Below are 22,554 nucleotides of genomic sequence, written 5' to 3'. Positions count from 1 at the left end.
AGCCCTCTACACCACCTTACAAACAAGGACAGCAGTTCAACTGGGATGAGGACTGCATGGCCACATTCACTGAACTGTGGGATGCCCTTATGAAGGGTCCAGTTCTGGAATACCTCAACACTCTGCACCCATTCATTGTGGACACAGATGCCAGCAATGTGTGCATTGGGGCAGTTCTTAGACAGAAGTGGAAGGATGAGGAACGGGTAGTGGCCTTCTACAGTCAGAGCCTCAACCGTGCTGAGTGCAACTACTGTGTCACCCGGCGAGAGTTGTTGGCTATGGTCGATGCATTCCATCATTTCCGACCCGGGCTCTACTGGACCCAGTTTCTCCTTCGTACAGACCATGCCTCACTCACCTGGCTCCTCAACTTCCAAAAACCACAGTCCCAGGTGGATCCCTGGATAGAAGAGCTACAGGAGTATGACTGCCAGATGCAACCCCGGGCTGGTCATCTCCATTCAAACGCTGATGCGTTGTCAGTCGTGTGAAGAGGAAGACTGGAAGCACTGTCCATGCTTGGAACAAAATGAGGGTCTCCTGCCCACAGTGGTGGCAATTCATGCGGCAGACAGGAGCTCAGCACCCTTAGAGACCTGGAATGACCAAGACCTGAAATGGGAGCAGGAAGATGACTCAGTGTTGACAACTGGGAATGGCTGGTTGGAGACCGACCAGTGGCCTGCATGGAACAGTGTCTCACCCCTGTGCCCCGAAGCCAAGGCCTACTACTCCCAGTGGGACGACCTTGCCATTCACAATGGTGTGCTGTTTCGAAGATGGAGTAAACTAGCAGGCAACTCAGTGGTGTGGCAGCGACTCGTGCCTCGTTCCATGTGTGCCCATGCCCTCAGAGCTATCCATGGGTCGGTTTGGGAAGTCTACTTTGGGTACAGAAAATACCCTCCAATGCCTCTGAGGGAAATTCTACAAGGCTGGCTGTTGTCAAGACACGGAACAGTATGTGCAGACCTGCGACACCTGTACTGCCCACAAAGGACCAACTGGATGCTTCCATGCCCCGTTGCAGCAGTACCAGGTGGGGGCCCCCATGGAGCAGGTTGGGGTGGACATCCTGGGTCCTTTCCCCATGACGGAGGAGGGAAACCGATATATACTTGTGGCCATGGATTACTTTACCAAGCGGCCAGAGGCCTACGAGGTCCCCGACCAGGGCACCACAACTACTGCCAACAAGCTGGTGGATATGTTCTGCCGATTTGAAGCACTGGAAGAACTCCACAGCAATCAGGAGAGAAATGTTGAAGCTAAGGTATTCAACAAAGTATGTGAGATGCTGGGGGTACGCAAGACAAGGACCACCCACGTCTCCCCAAAGCAATGGGCTCGTTGAACGGTTTAAATCAGAATTAATCGAACGGTTTAATCAGACAGTGCAGGAGTCCACTGGCTGCACCTCAGCACCTCCACTGGCTGCACCTTTGCTGTTGTTTAGTAGAGAACTATGCACTCCAGTAGACTTGTCCTTTGGAAGACCTCCGGAGCCCGAGATTCCAAGAGCCACAGGCTTGGAGTACCTCCTCCAACTTCAGCAGCGTCTGGACACTCTTTACAGCATCGCTTGTTGGAAGCAGGGATCAAGCAAAAGAGCCCAAAACTCATGAGCCAGTGGGAAGGCCCATGCACAGTTCTGGAACGATTTTCTGACGTTGGTTACTCCTCCTCCCAGCCCTGGACCATTGGACAATGCAGCGGTTTCCTCACCCGAGTGGCAAGATCAGAATGGGACCCCCCTAGGCCACCATCGCGGAAGGCTTCCGTCTCAAGGTCAGGATGGCAGCCCCCAAAACAACCAGGATATCCTATGCCCTATGGGACTCCCACACACGGCCGGTTGTGATGCAGTCTGGATTTGAACCAGGGTGTCTGTAGTGATGCCTCAAGCACTGAGATGCAATGCCTTAGACTGCTGCACCACTCGGGAGCCCCATAACTGAAGCACAGGAGGCCGGTGGTACCTTGGGGAGGACAGGCTCATGGTAATGGCTGGAACGAAATCAATGGAATGGTATCGAACACACCAAACACATGGTTTCCATGTGTTTGATACTGTTCCATTGACTCCATTCCAGCCATTATTATGAGCCATCCTCCCCTTAGCAGCCTTCTGTGAACTGCAGGTGGCAGTAAATCACCAACCTTAGCTTTATACCTGTTCAAACAACACACACAGGCTGACAGTAGTCACCCTTTTAGTTTCATTAGTAGAACTCATTGAGAAACTCAGATTAGCTAATTGCCAACAAGCTAGTAAAACCAAAAACTAAAAGTACAGCTATCATGCTTGTAAACTAATTATAGTGTTCAAAAACCATATTAATAAAAGTTCAAATTTGGAGGGGCGTTAAAGTGGATTTTCCCCAGTCGTATCGTATATGGTAAATACAACCTTTCCACTTGGTTATGAACGCAACATTTGAACGTTTCAACATGTAATACCTCAGCGTTCTCCTCCTTATAGTTTGAATCACTGATGTATTTTTGAATTCGCGGTGGCGGCGCTATTCGATTCCTCACATGTGCAAAATGGCTCCCGGAAGATGAAAACCCTTTAACCCGGAAATCAACCGTAATCAGTAGTTTATTTGGAAACGCGTAGCTAGCAAAACAGCTAGCTATTTCTCCAGCCGTTGTTTTATCCAAGTTTGTTTTAAACATATGTCATAATTTATAGCTGTGTGTAGCGTATTGTGAAACTACGGGAGATGGGAGTCCCCGCATTTTTTCGTTGGTTGAGTCGGAAATATTCTACGATTGTTACCCATTGTACTGAGGAGAGGGTACGTCTTTGTTTGTAGCCAGCTAGCTGATTGGTAGCGCTAGCTAGTGTTGCGCATTTTTAAGGCCGTGTAATAATGATATGCTATTTATTCCTGTAAGGTGTTTGTTAGCACAGGTACGAACGTTACTGCATTTTAGATATAAAATTACCTAACTAGTTATTTCTGTCGACGATATGAGTACTGTAACATTAGTATAGCATTTTTAGATTGAATGACCAATGTATGGGATGCACGCAACTAACCTTAGCAAGCCAGCGCACCAACTATGCTACTTGCAATTTACATGGGTACACATGCACGTCATTATCACATCGTAAATTGTGGAGTTTATCGGTGACTGGAGCTCCGACGTAACATAAAAGGAAGTTTATCAAAAACTGACTTCAGCACCCAAAAAATAACACAGAACAATGTCGTGTGTAATTATTTGGGCCCTAAAATACGTTTTCTTATTAACTTAATGTTGTTACTTCGGAGATCCAGTCCGCCCAAACTAGTCGCCACTCAATTCCACCGTAAATCGTGGTTTAATTGTCTAGGGCTGAGAATAATTCATTGTGAAACGACTATTGAGTGACACTCGCGTGCAGAGCTTTTACTGCGTGTATCGTTGCGCAAGAGTCGAGTTGACTTTCCATTGGTTTGCAAACTGAAACTAGACGGCCCGTCAATGTTATGACTAGAGAACGTTTGACAGAGTCTTATGCATGGCATAGCCAAGCAATGTTACATAAATAAGGTTATCATTAGTTGTGTCATTGCAAGAATGTTTCATTCATTTTGGTTTAATCTTCCCTTTACTCACAGTCCAAGGAATGCAACGGTGTACGGATTCCTGTTGATACCAGCAAACCGAATCCAAATGAAGTGGAGTTTGACAATTTGTACTTGGACATGAATGGGATCATTCACCCCTGTACACATCCTGAAGACAAGTGAGTCCCCGCAGAACATAGCATTGTCCCAAATGCCACCATATTCCCTTTTATATCAATCAAATGTATTTATAGATCCCTTCTTACATCAGCTGATGTCACAAAGAGCTGTACAGAAACTTTATAATTCACTTTATAGTGTATTACCTTTGACCAGGTCCCATAGAGCGCTGGTCAAAAGTAGTGCAGTATATAGAGAATATAGTCAATGGCTATGAATCTCTATGGTAGTACTCGTGTATTACATTGAGTTGTGATGTTAATCTAGTATTAACCCTCTAAAACTCCACTTCCACAGGGCTGCACCCAAAAATGAAGATGAAATGATGGTTGCCATCTTTGAATACATGGATCGGCTCTTCAACATTGTGCGGCCCAGAAGGGTTCTTTACATGGCAATTGATGGAGTGGTACGTTCTGCTGCTTTCTTTTCATGAGAGAGAAACATTTTTCTATTGATCCCTTTTAGATATCCTACAGTTTTGTTCAAACAGTATGTTGGCCAATGACCTGTGCAGCAGCAGAGTGACATTCTGTTTGTCTCTGAACAGGCCCCTCGTGCCAAAATGAACCAGCAGCGGTCCAGGCGATTCCGCGCCTCCAAGGAAGGAGTGGAATTGGTTGAGGAGAAATCCCGCATCCGAGAGGAGATCCTCGGGAGAGGTGCATATATTTTCAGAAAACTGTCTATACTTTCTTATCGTTCCAATAGCATTTAGATAGACTGTTAAGCACATTTAATTACAAATATTTGCCATAACAGAATTACATACTAAATATATGAAACAACTTTTTAATCTTCACGTTTTAGGAGGGTATCTTCCACCTGATGAAATCAAGGAGAGATTTGACAGTAACTGTATCACCCCAGTAAGTATTTGAGACTTTTCTTGTACAATAACAATATTTAAGGCTGTGTTTCTATCGCCAATATTTTGCAGTGTAAAATTTCTTCATGGCGGTGTGCTAAAGCTGAGATCTCTGATTGCAGAGGAACTTGCCCCTCGTACTTTTTGACACATTTGTCAGACTGCTAAATTGTGAATACTGTCTGGAAATGCATTAATCATTTGAATATTCTCTAGGGCACAGAGTTCATGGACAACCTTGCAAAGTGTCTCCGTTACTACATTGCAGACAGACTCAGTAATGACCCTGGATGGCGTAACATTACAGTAAGTATTATTGCAAAAAGGTGATAGCATCTCTGAAAAAGAGCACAACAAATTCTAATGCATTGGTGGTCTTTAACTTATGAAAAAGCTGACACGTTTCGACCTCAAGCTGAATCGTTTTAAGTGTTATGTTGGTTAGTTCTTCTGCTCAGACTTGTTAAGGCCTTAGAACAGGGCTGCCCAACCCTCTTCCTGGAGTTCTACAGTCCTGTGGGTTTTCAGTCCAACCTCAATTTAATACACCTGATTCTACTAATTAGCTGCTGAACAAGACCTTAACTAGCTGAAACAGATTTGCTAAATTAGGGTTGGACTGAAATCCTACAGGACAGTTGATCTCCAGGAAAGAGGGTTGGGCAGCTCTGCCTTAGAACATTTCTCAAGATGTGCTTATTGGAAATTAAACCAAGGTCAAGTCTGACATGGTCATATGCATTGAATATTGCTATCATTGTTCATATGAAAACCTTCTTTATTCGTTCTAGGTCATCTTGTCTGACGCCAGTGTCCCTGGTGAGGGGGAGCATAAGATCATGGACTATATCAGACGACAGAGAGGTATGAGTCATTTCTGGTCATTTTCAATATGTGGTTATTGACCCTTTTTTTTTAAAGGTCATTTGTGACATTGTGATTTCTGCCAGGCATATTACACCGTCTCAAATGGCCATCTGTCTTAGTGCAACTTTTATTTCAAGCTATGCGGTCACCATGTATGATAACTATATGTCATGACTCATAATCCATCCATTTTATATTTTTTGTTTCTCACAGCTCAGCCTCATCATGACCCCAACACACACCACTGTCTTTGTGGTGCTGACGGTAAGCTTTGCACCACAAGGGTCTCTTAAGCATTGAAGAGGAACCAACAATGGGAGAACATTGAGCATCTACAGCAAGAGCTTTCCCCAAAGCTGTGCTTTATATATCCTGCAACTTTTATAATTATGAGAGAGCATGATGGGTGAAGACAAGCAAATTAGATCCCACAATTACGGTTAAGACTTGTCAAACCAACTTAAAGGTATTTAGATGCCCAGTGATTCGTATACAGGTTTTGTTGAGATGTCAATAGTTGTAGGGGATACAATGTTATCTTATTGAGCCTGAGGGGCTGAAGGTCTGTGGTTAACGGGGATGGCGTACATGCTTTCTTTGTCTAAGGCTACGTTCGAGATGGCTAATGATGAAGTTGTGCGCCTTTACTGCAGGCAATGTTTAGCTAAAAGTTAATGAGACAGTGCATATAAACAGGTTCCTGGTTCCCAGTCCTTACAAACGGTTAGCATCATTACTTGCAACTCTCCAACCTTGTACATTGTTAGACGATAGAGCGTCACTGTTTTCTGCAGGCCTTATTGTCCTGCTGTATTAACGGCCAGTTAGTTTTGAATGGGTGCACTTACGCAGGACATGATAGATAAAAGCTTCCGCATTCCATGGTTCACGATGCACTTGGTGAGCAAAGGAGGGATTTTATTGCATGTAATTAGCTTGAAGAGGAGCTTGATACATTCAGGCTGTGTCACAAATGGCATCCTAGGCTTTATATTAGTGCACTACTTTTCACCAGGGTCAGTGGGGCTCTGGTCAAATGTTGTGCACTTTCTAGGGAAACGGTGCCATTTTGGGCGGAGCACTTTTCCCCCTCCCTCCAAATGGATAAATCATGGTATTAACATTTGTAGTGTATATTAACATTTGTAGATGATAATGCAGGCATGGCTCATAATGTAAACTAGGTCATTTAATTAACATAATGCCGTAGAAACCTCAGTTAATTGTCCCGGATGACAAAACATGTATAAAATGCAGTACTTCAGAGCTTTTTTCAGCTTTTCAATGTATTCAAGGTTTTCTGTTTGCACAAAAATACTGATGGGGTCGAAACACGTGGGTTTTTACATTTAACAATAGACTATCTTTCATCAACTGCTACTGTTATCCAAGAGTTGCTGAAGGTCCTCTTCAATTCTGTTTGCATATTTTATTTTGGATTTCCCCAGCTGACCTGATCATGCTGGGCCTTGCCACTCACGAGCCCAATTTCACCATCATCCGAGAGGAGTTCAAGCCCAACCAGCCCAGGCCCTGTGCTATGTGTGGACAGAAAGGCCATGAGATCAAGGACTGCCAGGGAGTGGCCAGGGAGAAACAGGGAGAGGTACATAGACATTATAGCTTGTCTCCAAGGTGCCCGTTTCACCGACATAAGATTATGCCCAGTCCAGGACTAAAAATCATTATCAGTGGAAGATCTCCATTGAGTTAGGTTTTTATTCAAGCACTATGTGTTCAGTAAACCTCCCCTAAAAACGTCAACATTCCATTTGCTCTACGTTGATCAACAGCGTTGACCAGTGTTGTGTTCTTATTGCAGCATGATGAGTTTGCAGACGCTATGCCGGCTTCTGAACAGGAGTTCATATTCATCAGGCTCTGCGTTTTGCGTGAGGTACGTTCTGTCATATCTTCTTGAATTTCTAAAGACTGCTAGTTGTGTTTTTGGACATGTAGTTAGGAATTCTCGGATCCATTGTGTTATTGGTTGTCTGTGTGAAATACGTCCTTGACTTCAGATAAAAATTGGATAAGTTGAGGCATGATTCTCCCCAGTTTTAGATCTGTTTATCAAGGTCTGTTTCCTTTTCCACAGTACCTGGAGCGAGAGTTGACAATGGCCAGTCTGCCATTTCCCTTTGACTTTGAGAGGACTGTCGACGACTGGGTCTTCATGTGTTTCTTTGTTGGCAATGATTTCCTGCCTCACTTACCGTCCTTAGAGATTAGGTAAGCCTGACTGAACTAAGATGATGCTTACAGTCTTGAAAACACCTTGACGACAATGAGTTCTCGCTCTTTCCATACATTTCAGTTGTTGATACTTTTCGTGTCTTTCAGAGAGGGTGCGATAGATCGACTGGTGGGCATCTACAAAGACGTTGTGCACAAGACTGGGGTAAGTGTTGTCAGTGTAGGCTTAGGTATGTTCCCTCCAAAAAAAAGTGTTTGGTTCAGTTTCCCAAACACCGATTTTTAGTCCTGGACTAAAGAATGCGCAATTGGAATTCTCCATTTGAAAAAGGTTTTTGGTCCAGGACTAAGCTTAAGTTTTCTAGGACACTTGCCCTTAAAAGCTGTCCTGACTTTCCTCCTTGCCCGGGTATTTGTTCCTAGCCTTAACATGGTCTTTGTCTCTCCTCACAGGGCTACATCACAGAGAATGGCTTTGTCAAGTTGGAGAGTGTTGAGTTGATCATGCAGGCAATCGGTGTGGCTGAGGACAACATCTTCAAGAAGCGCAAAGAGGATGATGTAAGACTAAGGAGGATCAGTAGCTTTCAGCAGGGAATTTACTGCTCAATATATTATATTCTTCTCTGGCTAAACAGTGGGCTGGGAGATTTTCCGTATGATTTACATTAACCACTGCATGGGTATTTGATTTACAATGGCTCTTTCAGGTAGGCATTTGACACTACTATCGTTTAAGATAATGTAGATGATGCCGAAGTCAGGGAATTAGTCATTGTGAACTGAAAGCCATGTCTCTTCCCAGCTTCACTGTTTGTGTAACTAATGGGGTTTGTCTTGTAGGAGGGATTCAAGCGAAGGAATAAGGAGAAAAAGAAGAGGATGAAGGTAAGCGGGAAGATGTACCCAGGTTATAGCCATTTGCTTGACAAAATGTTTTGTAAGAAGCCCGCAGTCCTCACATTTTCCATGTTTCTTTGAACAAGTTCGTTCATTTCAATGGGCAATCGCACAGTGTTTTTCATTTATTCTGAAGCCGTCTCTGCTGTAGCTCCGTATTGAAGTTGAGAACTGTTTGAAATGTTCCCTCCAATAGATGTGTTAAATCAGGGGTGCACAACCCTGGCCCTTGAGGGCTGCTGCATTGTATGCTAGTTCTTCTTTCTTTGGACTTTGATTCATTTAGACCTGGGAAACCAAACGTCTGCAAGATTTTGAAACGAGAAACCAGGAAACAAGTGAGGAAACTTACATTGTTAATTGTGACTAAGTATGTGTGTATGAATTTGTGTTCCCTAGGCTCAGCAGCAGGGCCCATCCTACCTGACCAGCGGTCAGTTTGCCCCCCAGGCCCTTGGCGGCAGAGGCAGACCTGAGGTGGTTCAGAATGCCCGGCACCAAGCCTTCGATATGAGGATGCAGGGCAGGGACCAGCACAACAGGGTATGATGAGGGCTGATCATGGGGATATTGCTTCTGATTTAACTTGGTGCAGAAGGAAGACTCCTATTATTTACAAGCCACTAATGAGATGTTAAAGCGCAGCAGGTGATATGGGACGTTTGTACAACTCTGTGGTTAGTGTCTGTTCTTAGATTGGGGGTTCAATTCCCAACCGAGTCATACCAAGACCACTGCTTGGCACTTGACATCAATGATGTTTATAGGCCTGACCTCCAGGTGCGCCCCCCCCCCCCCGTTATTTGATTTTGTTAGTCACTCTCACTCATATCATACGAGCATGGTATAAGTCATAGCAAAATGTGTAGAATTGCAGGAAATTAGCTTTAAAACTGCTTAATTTCTCTGCCCTATTTCAAAATGTGTTCAATTGCACAACATTAACTTTACAGTTGCAGTTTGTTATGGTTTGAAGACTGTACCAGAATTTATGGCTTGTATTGATCAAATGCAGCGCAGGAATTTTGTCAATGTTAAATTGTGTGTATATACAGTAAATGAGGGTTCTGTTATGGTGTGAGGTGCATTTTCCTGGCATGGTTAAGGTCCACTCAACCCCTTAGCATGCAATGTTAAATGGCAATAAATACACCGCCATTCTGAGTGATCACGGTGAAGCATTTCTATCCGGCCTCTTCCAGGATGACAATGCCCTCATCCACATGGCACGAGTGGTCATTGAATGGTTTGATGAGCATGAAAACATTGTAAACCATATGCCATGGCCGTCTGTCAACAGATCTCAACCTAATTGAACACTTATGGGCGAGTCTGGAGCAGTGCCCGAGACAGCGTTTTCCATCAACAAAACACCAAATGATGCAATTTCTCGTGAAAGAATGTCGTTTCATCCCTCCAATAGATTTCCAGACACTTGTAGAATCTATGCCAAGGCTCATTGAAGCTGTTCTGGTGGCCCAACGCCCTATTCAGACACGTTGTTGCGTTGCCTTTATTTTGGCAGTTACCTGTATGTATCCAGGGCTCTAGAGTGTGACCATTTTTGGTCTCATATGCTCCTAAATATTTTGCTGTGCGCCCCCCCCCCCCCCCAAATGCCCTAAATAATTGTAATTATTAGCGACTTGTAAATTTGTGCATGAGGCAGAAATAATGCGGTGCGACCTGAGTTCTGCCATCAGCTTGAAGACTGTCCCCTTTTTGGTCAAGGTCAGTCTCTGTAGCAGGAGGGAGAGCGGAGGGGTGGTGACCATCAGATGCAATCAGTCCCGTAAAAATATACAGTCAATTATTTGAATTTATGCTCACCTGGGTGTACCTCACAAGTAATACAACTAATCTATTACCAGTGTGATCATACCTTAAGTTTAGAATTATAATTTTAATATGGTCTGAGAAGAACAACATTGGCAACACAGGGCTATTCAAGCGTAGTGATTATGTATTGGGCCTATAGCCTACTGCACAAACCTCATTGATACAGAACTGTTTTTAATTGGTTAGGCCAGACAGATGGTTTACTGTTTAAACAGATTGTATTTATTCTGAAAAGGTGAGTTGAGTGAGCTGAGTTTTTGTATTTATCTAAACTCGCACGTTATTTCCCCTTGCTGCCTAGCATTTAGTTTGGTACGGCGGGGGTTAATCTAAGCCTCGCTGTCTGCATGTCCGACCTCGGAAACAATGTTTCACTTTCGAATTTCAATCTCTGTAGTACCTAGAGGGAACTGTGCCCGGGAAATGGGTTGACTAGCCCTCTGCTATCGTGTAGTGCTGAAAGGCATTTACCTGTGACTGTATTCAGGATACAGCATGCCCTGCCTCTTGTCCCTTATTGCTTAAATATTTGTTACATTGTATTCTTGAATTAGAATAAAAGTGTCTGCTAAATTAGAATTTTTTTTTTTTTCCTAAGTGACTTACATAGACTAGGCCTTTGTAGATAGACAATCATTCAAGGTCTGTCATGTAGCATTGGAAAAAGTACATTAAAATCCAGCCATAGTGTAGCATTTACAGAACAATTTATTTATTTAACATGCGCAATTAGAAGCGTCAATCCACTGAAGCAAATTTGAGCCCAGTCGGCCTATACAGTCAATCACTCACCACTTCCTCCTTCTATTGCCTCATCCGGCTGCCATGAAAAGCCCCCACCTTGGAGTCAGTTAGCACATCATTGTGGAGCTCCTGATCGGCACGTGCCACTGGCAATGCATTTTGCAGGATATGCGGGCTGTGTTCGGGAGCACATGGTAACTTCAAATGAATTTAGTGTCTTGTTGTCTGTCGACCTGCTACAGGCAGAACCGGTTAAATGTCATTTATGAATCGCAAATCACCATGCAGCTGACACACTTCCATGTCGTCGCTCATATTGATTTCAATCTGGTTGTCCAATACTATCTGCTTTGCTAATGAATGCCCTGATCTCTGGCCAGTCATTTGGTTTGTTGACATTGTTTTCGGGTATTAATTGCTTCTATTAGGACATATATGCTTAATTTTAATTGTGGATTTAACCGACTTTGTTTATAACGATGTACATCCTACATTTAACCTGGACACACACACAGTAAGAATTTCCACAGCCGCTGGCATGCTAGAGAAATGAGACATCTGCACGTACCGGTTCCGAGCTGGTGTCACTGTCCAATCCGAGGCCCCGGATGTTTACAAGCGTGTGATCTGAGGTGGTTTGGTCTTTTACTCTTGGGTTTCAGCTCGGGGAATCCTCGAGCGGACAGTGCATCAATTGGCAAAAATAAAAGGTCAAGAGGGGCATCCGTTAAAATGTAAATCAAGTTTGTCTGGCCTAATTGTTACATAGGCTTACGTTTGTCATGTTACGGGAAAAAAATCTGAGCAGTAGGTCATTGCTACCAAGGAAGAATTTTAATTTCGAGCCCTGTATGTACCTGATAAGTCTGAACGCGGTACCCATTTTCTATTGATGCCGGTCTTTACAAGTAATTTTTAAAAGTTTATGAATGTACATTGTAAGAAACTGTTAGTGCCTCCATTCGCTCTGTCGTTGCTACATAAATGCATGAGAACAATAGCCCGAGTTTTGCACATGAATAAGGTGTTACACAAAGCAAGCGTGGCAAAGGGGAAGATCTGCATGCTCTACTTGAGGTGGTTTTATTTCAATAGGATCAGGTCTGAGCTCTCACACAAAGGGGAATATCAGTCCCAACTGCTCTTGTGTCCTCCGCGATGGTGGAAATACTGTCCACACGCTTTCATTTTTAAGTTGCTTCTTGTCAGACTGAAAGATGGTGTGGGTTTATTTATTTCTAAGGATATGTCTTCCTTGTATGCCGCCCCCTGACTGTGTTCTCCGTCTTGTATCTTGTCCAGGCAGGGACCAGTGATGGGCAGGATGGCCGGGGTGTGAAGCGGAAAGCCGAGGATAGCGACAGCGAGCCAGACCCTGAAGATAACGTCAGGTAAACACCTACGCTACAGTCAACCAGGCAGGCATCTCAGCTAGGGAGATGGTGTGATTTATGCCTCTCCACTGCAGGGCCCCTCTGTGGTTTCTTACCACCTCCACCACCCTCTCCTAGTCCATGCAAGTGATTAATATGGAAAGAAGGAATATTCTCAAATTCCTGATGCGCTCGCCAAAGCTGTTAAATCCATTGGGCTAAATTGGTATTCATGGAGGCTTTCCTGTTACTAGGCTGCTCTCCTTGTGGGCCAGTGTGGAGGATGGACTAGACAGATGCTGCTCATCCTTGATTATGTGTGCAGAATGGCACTGCATCGCCAATCTACTAGTATGTCGAAACCATTAAACTACTTCCTAAAGAAGCAAACTAGTTTGTCTACCAAGCCTTCATAGAAATGGACTACTATGGTACTTACCAGATCCTGTATGTAAGATGAGGAAATAGTGCTCTATATGTTACTCGGCATAGTGACAAACAATGCAAAGGCTGAGAGTGGTTTTCTAACAGTTTAATTGATGAGCAGGCTCTAGGCTTTCATCCTTGCTTGTTAGATGGCTTTGTCACCTGCACAATAGGAGTCAGCAACAGGCTGGCGAGTGATTTAATATTTTTGGGCCCCAAAGTTAAGTAAAATGATATACAGTACATCCGGAAAGTATTCAGACCCTTGACTTTTTCCACATTTTGTTACGTTACAGCCTTGTTCTAAAATTGAGGGGGAAACAATTGAATAATCTACACTACCCCATAATGACAAAGCAAAAATAGTTTTTTTTATATTACTTTTACATAAGTATTCAGACCCTTTACTCATTACTTTGTTGATGCACCTTTGCCAGTGATTACAGCAACGATTCTTCTTGGGTATGATGCTAGAAGCTTGGCACCTGTATTTGGGGAGTTTCTCCCATTCTTCTCTGCAGATCCTCTCAAGCTATCAGGTTGGATGGGGAGCATTGCGGCACAGCTATTTTCAAGTCACTCCAGAGATGTTCGATCGGGTTCATGTCCGGTCTCTGGCTTGGCTGCTCACGGACAGAGACTTGTTCCAAAGCCACTCCTGTGTTGTCTTGGCTGTGTGCGTAGGGTTGTTGTCCTGTTGGAAGGTGAACTTTTGCCCCAGTAGGAGGTTCTGAGCGCTCTGGAGCAGGTTTTCATCAAGGATCTCTCTGATCTCTCTGTACTTTGCTCCGTTCATCTTTGCCTCGATTCTAACTAGTGTCCCAGTCCCTGCTGCTGAAAACATCCCCGCAGCATGATGCTGCCACCATGCTTCACCGTAGGGATGGTGCCTGGTTTCCTCAAGACGTGACACTTGGCATTCAGGCTAAAGAGTTCAATCTTGATTTCATCAGACCAGAGAATCTTGTTTCTCATGATCTGAGAGTCTTTAGGTGCCTTTTGGCAAACTCCAAGCGGGCTGCCATGTGCCTTTTAACTGAGTAGTAGCTTCTGTCTGGCCACTACCATAAAGGCCTGATTGGTGGAGTGCTGCAGAGATTGTTGTCCTTCTGGAAGATTCTCCCATCTCCACAGAGGAACTCCAGAGCTCTGATTGTCCATCAGGCTCTTGGTCACCTCCCTGACCAAGGCCTTTCTCCCCGGATTGCTCAGTTTGGCGGAGTGGCCAGCTCTAGGAAGAGTCTTGGCGGTTCCATTTAAGAATGATGGGGGCCACTGTTCTTGGACTTTCAATGCTGCAACAGGTATTTCTGTTTATTTATTTCAAATTGTTTCAAAACTTTTTTCCGCTTTGTCATTATGGGGTATTGTACAATGTTGCAGTTTTGCTAGCAGGACTTTCAGGCAGGACCCAGTTAACACAATAGTTAATGCAGGACCCAGTTAATGCAATAGTTAATGCAGGACCCAGTTAGTGCAATAGTTAATGCAGGACCCAGTTAGTGCAATAGTTAATGCAGGACCCAGTTAGTGCAATAGTTAATGCAGGACCCAGTTAGTGCAATAGTTAATGCAGGACCCAGTTAGTGCAATAGTTAATGCAGGACCCAGTTAGTGCAATAGTTAATGCAGGACCCAGTTAGTGCAATAGTTAATGCAGGACCCAGTTAGTGCAATAGTTAATGCAGGACCCAGTTAGTGCAATAGTTAATGCAGGACCCAGTTAGTGCAATAGTTAATGCAGGACCCAGTTAGTGCAATAGTTAATGCAATGTTTCAAGTTCCTTGCAGACAGGCCATGTGTAGCCAATGTGATTTCTAGGATATTCATATTCATCAGGATATTTTCTTCCTGTAGGCTGCAATGTTTTGATTTGTTGGTTTTTATGTAGGTTATTTTTGCAAGTTACTTTTAGATTTGTTTAATTTTCATTTAGAATTTTGATGAAACGCATTACCTTTATTTTGAGATATAAAGACTTTATTATAAATGAAAAATGTGCATATGAAAATCATAACTGGCATGCAGATCAGTAGAAATTGTAGAGTAAATTGGCACTCCAAAATGAGAAGGTTGCTGATCGCTGGTGTAGCCTATTACTGGCAAAGTCAGGAGCGTAACGGCAGCAAAGGTCAGTGGAAGGAGGAGGGTCGGGAAAAGTTATCTTTTTTTTCAGGTTAGGCTAAATTGATCTCTGGCTTCCTATTTTTAGAAATGGATCTTCATTTTTATCGTAGTGCTTAAAGCAGAAAAGCTCAGCCTACAGATAGTGGATTTTATTCAAACATAGTGTGTGTATATGTCTCTCTTTCTCTCTCTCTCTCTCTCTCTCAATGTTTAAGAATCGATTGGCCGAAAGAACAGATGACTCTCGGTTGACCAAGATTAATTTTTTGGGGCGCAGCCCTAAAATGATTATAATTATGTTCCGGCGCCCTGACAAACATCCCGTGGCTGGATCTAGTTGCCTACCCCCGCAATAGAACATGAACACCTCTCCATGTGCATGAATGGGGAAATGAATACGACTGTCCCTGTGTTAGATTGTGGGAGGATGGCTGGAAGCAGCGATACTACAAGACCAAGTTTGACGTTGACGCGACTGACGATGATTTTCGCAAGAAGGTGGTCATGTCCTACGTGGAGGGTCTCTGCTGGGTCCTGAGATACTACTACCAGGTACAACACTAACTCAAATCAACGTTTATTTGTCGTATGCACGGGATGCCGAGTCACATTCACAAGGCCTTACTTTAAAAGCCTAACATGCACAGCTGAGAACTAACCTCATAACGGGCCCTCTCAGAATGGGCTTTAAAAACCCCAAGGCCTGGTCAAATTGGATGGGTCATCTTTCAATGGTCAATTATTTTACTGATAATAGAGCAGTATTAAATAAAAATGTGACTTTCTTTCTCTTTTTTTCTCTCTCTTTGAAAATGTACACTTCAGACCATAATTTCAGGTCTCAGGGGATTACGGAGTATTCTCTGGAGATGTTTGTTCAGTATCTGATGGCTCAAGCTGTCCTCGCTACTGTTTGCTTTGTCACCGAACGACCCCCCCCCCCCCCCCCCCCCCCCCCCCCAAAAAAAAAACGGACGATCGCTTTAAATGTTAGCTGTAGATGCAGATCTTGATCTTTAACTTAAAATGTAATAATTAGGTGTCGGTTCTCTCCAGAAGATCCTAGTCTAAATCAGACTGGCGTTTAGGGATTTGTCCAAGGTAATTGTGAGCCCTGTGCATGCAAGGCCCTTGTGTTGACACCACATGCTCGGCAATCAACAGCAGTCCCGGGGGACGGCCTGAATGTATTCATTACCCAGGCCCTCCATTGATGGAGACGTGTCTCTTAGTTTCCGCCAGACATTCACCGGGTTGGTTGTGCCACTGGAGTTATGATGCGTGCACACGTGTTGCCAAACGCTGCAGGAAAACGGAACGGGTTAGTCGGAAGCCAAATCACAAAGCTAAAGCTCACACCCATTTTTATTTTTTATTAGTAGGATCGCTCTGCATAACATGGCGTTACCTTGATTTGTCACGTTGTTCGTTTAAAAACATCTGATATGTGCCTGGGAATTTGATTATGTATATGTTCTAGGGATATGTAAATATTTGAACATGGGTATTTGGCTGTCTTTGTCCGACTCAGGCATTCTTATTCTGTGTTGGCAAAGTGGGCCACCTTTTTTGTTATTTGAATGAGTTATCTTTCATAATAGACTTGTCCGTGTTTTTAAATTAGTTTTGCCAAGTCTGATGTGAAGACTGTTGAAATGATTAGGGGACCTCGTTCTCTACGAGAAGAGCATTCTAACCAGCCCGCCGGTGATGGTCATTCACTAGCCCGAGGATAAGCGTTTCAGGGTTGGATTCTTTGGGTTAATATTTTTTACCACCTCTGCCTAATATGTGTGTGTATATATAAATATGAAAATACATTACATATTGGATGACATGTATTTCAGTGTTCATTTTGTTAGTAAGTGAAGAGGTACTAAGCTGGTATAGGAAAGTGTTTTTGGGACATGTTCACGGATGTCCCATTTCCAAGCCCTTTCCACCATTCCTTCCTTACCCTGATTGAACTTCATGGTTTAGCAACCTCTACTACTTCCATTTTCCATTTTTCCCTGAGTATGCAATCTTATAAGATTTAAATGTCAGTCATACTCACTGGCAAATGTCACCTAGATTAGTGTCATGTAGGTTATATAATTAAATGGAATTTATTCACACTTAGCCTACTAAGAAAGGATGCCCATGTATTTTACTGTTGAATTGCCATTTCCGCAAATGAAGATTTACACAAATAAATAAAAGATAAGTAAAAAATCTGCGGGGATTGGACCCCAGTTAGCCAGTCATCTAATTAGTCCACTGTCAGTGGAGTTGGTGAGGTATTGGAGGATTATTTTTCCGGGCTGTCTCATTAACTGTTTCTGTTGCTTTTGATAGGGGTGCGCATCCTGGAAGTGGTACTTCCCGTTCCACTACGCCCCGTTTGCCTCAGACTTCAAAAACATCAAAGGCATGTTCACCGACTTCGAGCTTGGGACCAAGCCGGTAAGAATGGACTGACCGCAGGATTTTTTTCCCCTGTCATTCCACTTCAGTCTTCCCCTGGTTTAAGCCTGTCATGTTTTGTGTGGCGTGTTCTAGTCTGTTGTCGCTGTGTGTTTCAGTTCAAGCCCCTGGAGCAGCTTATGGGTGTTTTCCCTGCCGCCAGTGGGAACTTCCTGCCCGAAACATGGCGGTCACTCATGAGCAATCCAGTAAGTTTCACTTGATGTTACACCTTTTCAGCATAAAATGTTATTGTTGATAGTGTACGCATCTGTAGATCACATATAGGAGACCATAAATATACAGTGAGCTCAAACTATTGGAACAGTGACACATTTTAGTTGTTTTTGGCTCTGTACTCCAGCGCTTTGGATTTGTAATGCTACACTAAAGTGCAGACTGTCCGCTTTAATTTGAGGGTATTTTCATCCATATCAGGTGAACAGTTAATGTCTGCCCCCCCCATTTTAGGGGACAAAGTATTGGGACAAACTCACTTAAACTATTTTAATGTATTTGCTCTCATATTTCCAGCACGCAATGACTACATCAAGCTTGTGACGAGACACATTTGTTGGATGCATATGCTGTTTGTTTTGGTTGTTTCAGAGTATATTGGGCCCAATACAAATTTATGGTACAGTTGAAGTCGAAAGTTTACATACACCTTAGCCAAATACGTTTAAAACCAGTTTTTAATCCCAGTAAAAATTCCCTGTCTTAGGTCAGTTAGGATCACCACTTTATTTTAAGAATGGGAAATGTCAGAAAAATAGTAGAGAATAATTTCTTTCATCACATTCCCAGTGTGTCAGAAGTTTCCATACACTCGATTAGTATTTGGTAGCATTGCCATTAAATGGTTTAACTTGGGTCAAACGTTTCGGGTAGCCTTCCACAAGCTTCCCACAATAAGTTGGGTGAATTTTGGTCCATTCCTCCTGACAGAGCTGGTGTAACTGAGTCAGGTTTGTAGGCCTCCTTGCTCGCACACACTTTTTCAGTTCTGCCAACAAATGTTCTATTGGGGTTGAGGTCAGGGCTTTGTGATGACCACTCTAATACCTTGACTTAATTGTCCTTAAGCCATTTTGCCACAACTTTGGAAGTATGCTTGGGGTCATTGTCCATTTTGAAGACCCATTTGTGACCAAGCTTTAACTTCCTGACTGATGTCTTGAGATCTTCCTTCAATATATCCACAATTTTCCCATCATGAGGCCATCTACTTTGAAGTGCACCAGTCTCTCCTGCAGCAAAGTACCCCCACAACATGATGCTGCCACCACCGTGCTTCACAGTTGGGATGGTGTTCTTCGGTTTGCAAGCCTCCCCCCTTTTCCTCCAAACACAAAGGTGGTCATTATGGCCAAACAGTTCTATTTTTGTTTTATCAGACCAGAGGACATTCCTCCAAAAAGTACAATCTTTGTCCCCATGTGTAGTTGCAAACCAAAGTCTGGCTTTTTTTATGGTGGTTTTGGAGCAGTGGCTTCTTCCTTGCTGAGCGGCCTTTCAGGTTATCTATATAGGACTCGTTTTGCTGTGGATATACATACTTTTGTACCTGTTTCATCCAGCATCTTCACAAGGTCCTTTGCTGTTCTGGGACTGATTTTCACTTTTCGCACCAAAGTACATTCATCTCTAGGAGACAGAACCCGTCTCCTTCCTGAGCGGTATGACGACTGCGTGGTCCCATGGTGTTTATACTTGCGTACTATTGTTTGTACAGATGAACGTGCTACGTTCAGGCATTTGGAAATTGCTCCCAAGGATGAACCAGACTTGTTGAGGTCTACAATTGTTTTTCTGAGGTCTTGGCTGATTTCTTTTGATTTTCCATGATGTCAAGCAAATTGGCACTGAGTTTGAAGGTAGGCCTTGAAATACATCCACAGGTACACCTCCAATTGACTCAAATTATGTCAATTAGCCTGTCAGAAGCTTCTAAAGCCATGACATAATTTTCTGGAATTTTCCAAGCTGTTTAAAGGTAAACTTCTGACCCACTGGAATTGTGATACAGTGAAATAATCTGTCTGTAAACAATTGTTGGAAAAATTACTTGTGTCATGCACAAAGTAGATGTCCTAACCGACTTGCCAAAACAATAGTTTGTTAACAATACATTTGTGGAGTGGTTGAAAAACGAGTTTTAATGACTCCAACCTAAGTGAATGTAAACTTCCTCTCTTCAACTGTATATACACTGTGTAATGTATTGTGTAATTTTGGAGTACTTTTATTGTAAATAAGAATAAATGTTAAACACTTCTACATTAATGTGGATGCTACCATGATTACGGATGAATCGGGAATGAGTGGGAAAGTTAGTCATAGTGTATTTGTGCATTGCTGCGATGTACTAAGCCACAAGCATTAGTGAGGTCGGGCACTGATGTTGGACGGTTAGGCCTGGCTTGCAGTCGGCGTTCCGATTCATCCCAAAGGTGTTTGAGGTTGGGGCTCTGTGCAGGCCAGTCAAGTTCTTCCACACCGATTTCAAATAACTATTTCTGTATGAACCTTGCTTTATGCACAAGGTCATTGCTGAAACAGGAAAGGGCCTTCCCCAAACTGTTACCACCAAGATGGAAGCACAGAATCATTTACAATGTCATTGTATGCTGTAGCGTTAGGATTTCCCTTCCCTGAGGCCTAGCCTGAACCATGAAAAACAGCCCCAGACCTTTATTCCTCTGTGTTGGGGCAGGTAGTGTTCTTCTGGCATCTGCCAAACCCAGATTCGTCCGTTGGACTGCCATGTGGTGGAGTGTGATTTATCACTTCAGAGAATGAGTTTCTACTGCTCCGGAGTCCAATGGCGGTGAGCTTTACACTACTCTAGCTGACGCTTGGCATTGCGCATGGTGATCTTAGGCTTGTGTGCAGCTGCTCAGCATGGAAACCCATTTCATGAAGCTCCCGACGAACAGGTCTTGTGCTGACGTTGCTTCCAGTAGTGAGGGTTGCGACCGAGGATGATTTTTACACTCTTCAGCCCTTGGCGGTTCTCTTCTATGAGCTTGTGTGGCCTACCACTAAACGGCTGAGCCGTTGTTGCTCCTAGACATTTCCACTTCACAATAACAGCACTTACACTTGATGAGGGCAGCTCTAGCAGGGCAGAAATTTGACGAAGTGACTTCCTATGTCGGTGCCACGTTGAAAGTCACTGAGCTCTTCAGTGAGGCCATTCTACTGCCAATGTTTGTCTTTGGAGATTGCTTGGCTGTGTGCTTGATTTCTATACACCTGTCAGCAACGGGTATGGCTGAAATAGTCGAATCCACTCATTTGAAGGGGTGTCTACATATTTTGGTGTATTTATTGAATCATACCCCCCCAAAAAATGTCAAAGTTACCTTGTCTGAGAGTATTATGACACCACTGTGGGGCTTTATTGTAATGGTGAGAGGTTAGCATGTCTTGGGTATCACCATTTTTCATGATTAATTCAGGACCATGTGTAATTATGGTAATGTAGAAGTGTTTAGAAATATTTTTTATAATTTCAAATCCAAAGTGCTGCAGTTTCATGATCCAGGCTGTATCACATCCGGCCATGATTGGGAGTCCCATAGGGCGGCGCACAATTGGTTTGGCTTGGGTAGGCCGTCCATTGTAAATAAGAATATGTTCTCTTTTTTTTTTCACCTTATATTTAATCAGGTAGGCTAGTTGAGAACAAGTTCTCATTTACAACTGCGACCTGGTCAAGATGAAGCAAACACAGTTACACATGGAATAAACAAGCGTACACTCAATAACACAATAGAATAAAGAGTTTTATATACAGTGTGTGCAAATGGCGTGAGGTAAGTCAATAAATATGCCATAGTAGCGACGTAATTACAATTTAGCAGATTAACACTGGAGTGATAGATGAGCAGATGTTCAAGTAGTGATACTGGTGTGCAGAAGAGCAGAAAAGTAAATAAAAACAATATGGGGATGAGGTAGGTAGATTGGGTGGGCTATTTACAGATGGGCTATGTACAGCTGCAGCGATCGGTTAGCTGCTCAGATAGCTGATGTTTAAAGTTAGTGCGGGAAATATGTCTCTTAACTGACTTGCCTAGTTTTTTAGAAAGTACAGTCCCAATACGTTTGCAGCTCACTGTAAATTATATTGTCTGTGTGGTGTACTATCCAAATAATAAAGTGTGACCAATGTTGCGATCATATTAGTTGCTACGCTGCTTCTGTTAGTCACTGATTCCCCAACCTGACACTCGTTCTCCAACAGGAGTCCTCAATCATTGATTTCTACCCTGACGACTTTGCCATTGACTTGAATGGAAAGAAGTATGCTTGGCAAGGTAAGTCAACAGATGAATTGACCTGAACACCATGGCATGGCACTGAATGCAGGTCAGTGTGCTTTGCTTGCTCTTCTGCGTTTCGAACGGCTAACACCCAAGCACTACTGCTAATGTAAAAAGAACACTGAAATGCAATCGATTGAATGTGTTTTCACCTTTGTGTGTAGGCGTTGCATTGCTGCCCTTCGTGGATGAGCGCCGGCTCAGGGCAGCCCTGGCTGAAGTCTACCCAAACCTCTCTCCAGAGGAAAGTGAGTAATGGGATTCTTTAACTTCAAGCCACCATTGTAAACCACTCCTTCAGAATATGAATGTTTTAACAGTGGTAGTCGCAGTACTTTATTCATGAAATATTTGAAGTGTGAAAACCACTCCTTGAAGACGAATGTGTAACACTACTTTGTTACTGAAGTATTCCATGTGTGAAGTTTACCAATTGAACACAGGAAGCAATGTCTTCTTGAATGACAGTTGTCAGTGCCGATCAATAGGTTTAATATGTAAAGTACTTCCTTACAGGGATCCTTTTGAATATTGACTTAGTCAGCTGATGTGTTCACTCTTGTTTCAGACAAGAGGAACAGCCTTGGCAGTGATATGATGTTTGTGGCGAAGTCCCATTCTATCTGTGACTTCATCCAGGAACTGTACCGTGGAGAATCTCACGAGGTATGGCAAGAAAGCAGCATCCCTGCAA

At 43.3% G+C, this 22,554-nt stretch overlaps 1 protein-coding gene across 2 annotated transcripts in view; it reads left to right on the top strand.

Annotated features, from left to right (window-relative positions):
* The first annotated feature begins 2,585 nt into the window (after positions 1–2,585).
* LOC129824941 (5'-3' exoribonuclease 2-like) overlaps positions 2,586–22,554 on the top strand; it is a 31,221-nt gene continuing 11,252 nt past the window's right edge. The window contains exons 1-22 of one of the 2 annotated variants that reach the window (XM_055884512.1): positions 2,586–2,804; positions 3,615–3,742; positions 4,041–4,152; positions 4,294–4,405; positions 4,554–4,612; positions 4,828–4,917; positions 5,403–5,475; positions 5,692–5,742; positions 6,927–7,084; positions 7,301–7,375; positions 7,577–7,710; positions 7,822–7,879; positions 8,128–8,235; positions 8,518–8,562; positions 8,974–9,117; positions 12,460–12,548; positions 15,501–15,636; positions 17,422–17,529; positions 17,649–17,738; positions 21,782–21,854; positions 22,025–22,108; positions 22,429–22,526. In XM_055884512.1, the coding sequence (XP_055740487.1) occupies positions 2,730–2,804; positions 3,615–3,742; positions 4,041–4,152; positions 4,294–4,405; positions 4,554–4,612; positions 4,828–4,917; positions 5,403–5,475; positions 5,692–5,742; positions 6,927–7,084; positions 7,301–7,375; positions 7,577–7,710; positions 7,822–7,879; positions 8,128–8,235; positions 8,518–8,562; positions 8,974–9,117; positions 12,460–12,548; positions 15,501–15,636; positions 17,422–17,529; positions 17,649–17,738; positions 21,782–21,854; positions 22,025–22,108; positions 22,429–22,526 (2,100 nt within the window). In that variant the 5' untranslated portion in view covers positions 2,586–2,729. Of the gene's footprint in view, positions 2,805–2,836; positions 2,921–3,614; positions 3,743–4,040; positions 4,153–4,293; positions 4,406–4,553; positions 4,613–4,827; positions 4,918–5,402; positions 5,476–5,691; positions 5,743–6,926; positions 7,085–7,300; positions 7,376–7,576; positions 7,711–7,821; positions 7,880–8,127; positions 8,236–8,517; positions 8,563–8,973; positions 9,118–12,459; positions 12,549–15,500; positions 15,637–17,421; positions 17,530–17,648; positions 17,739–21,781; positions 21,855–22,024; positions 22,109–22,428; positions 22,527–22,554 lie in introns of those variants that run through there. The other variant, XM_055884513.1, reaches the window with a different exon arrangement.

The sequence above is a fragment of the Salvelinus fontinalis genome, chromosome 27 (genome assembly GCF_029448725.1).
Source record: "Salvelinus fontinalis isolate EN_2023a chromosome 27, ASM2944872v1, whole genome shotgun sequence".
Taxonomy (NCBI): domain Eukaryota; kingdom Metazoa; phylum Chordata; class Actinopteri; order Salmoniformes; family Salmonidae; genus Salvelinus; species Salvelinus fontinalis.
The sequence above is the reverse complement of the archived record's forward strand: the minus strand, read 5'-3'. Positions and strand labels throughout refer to the sequence as shown.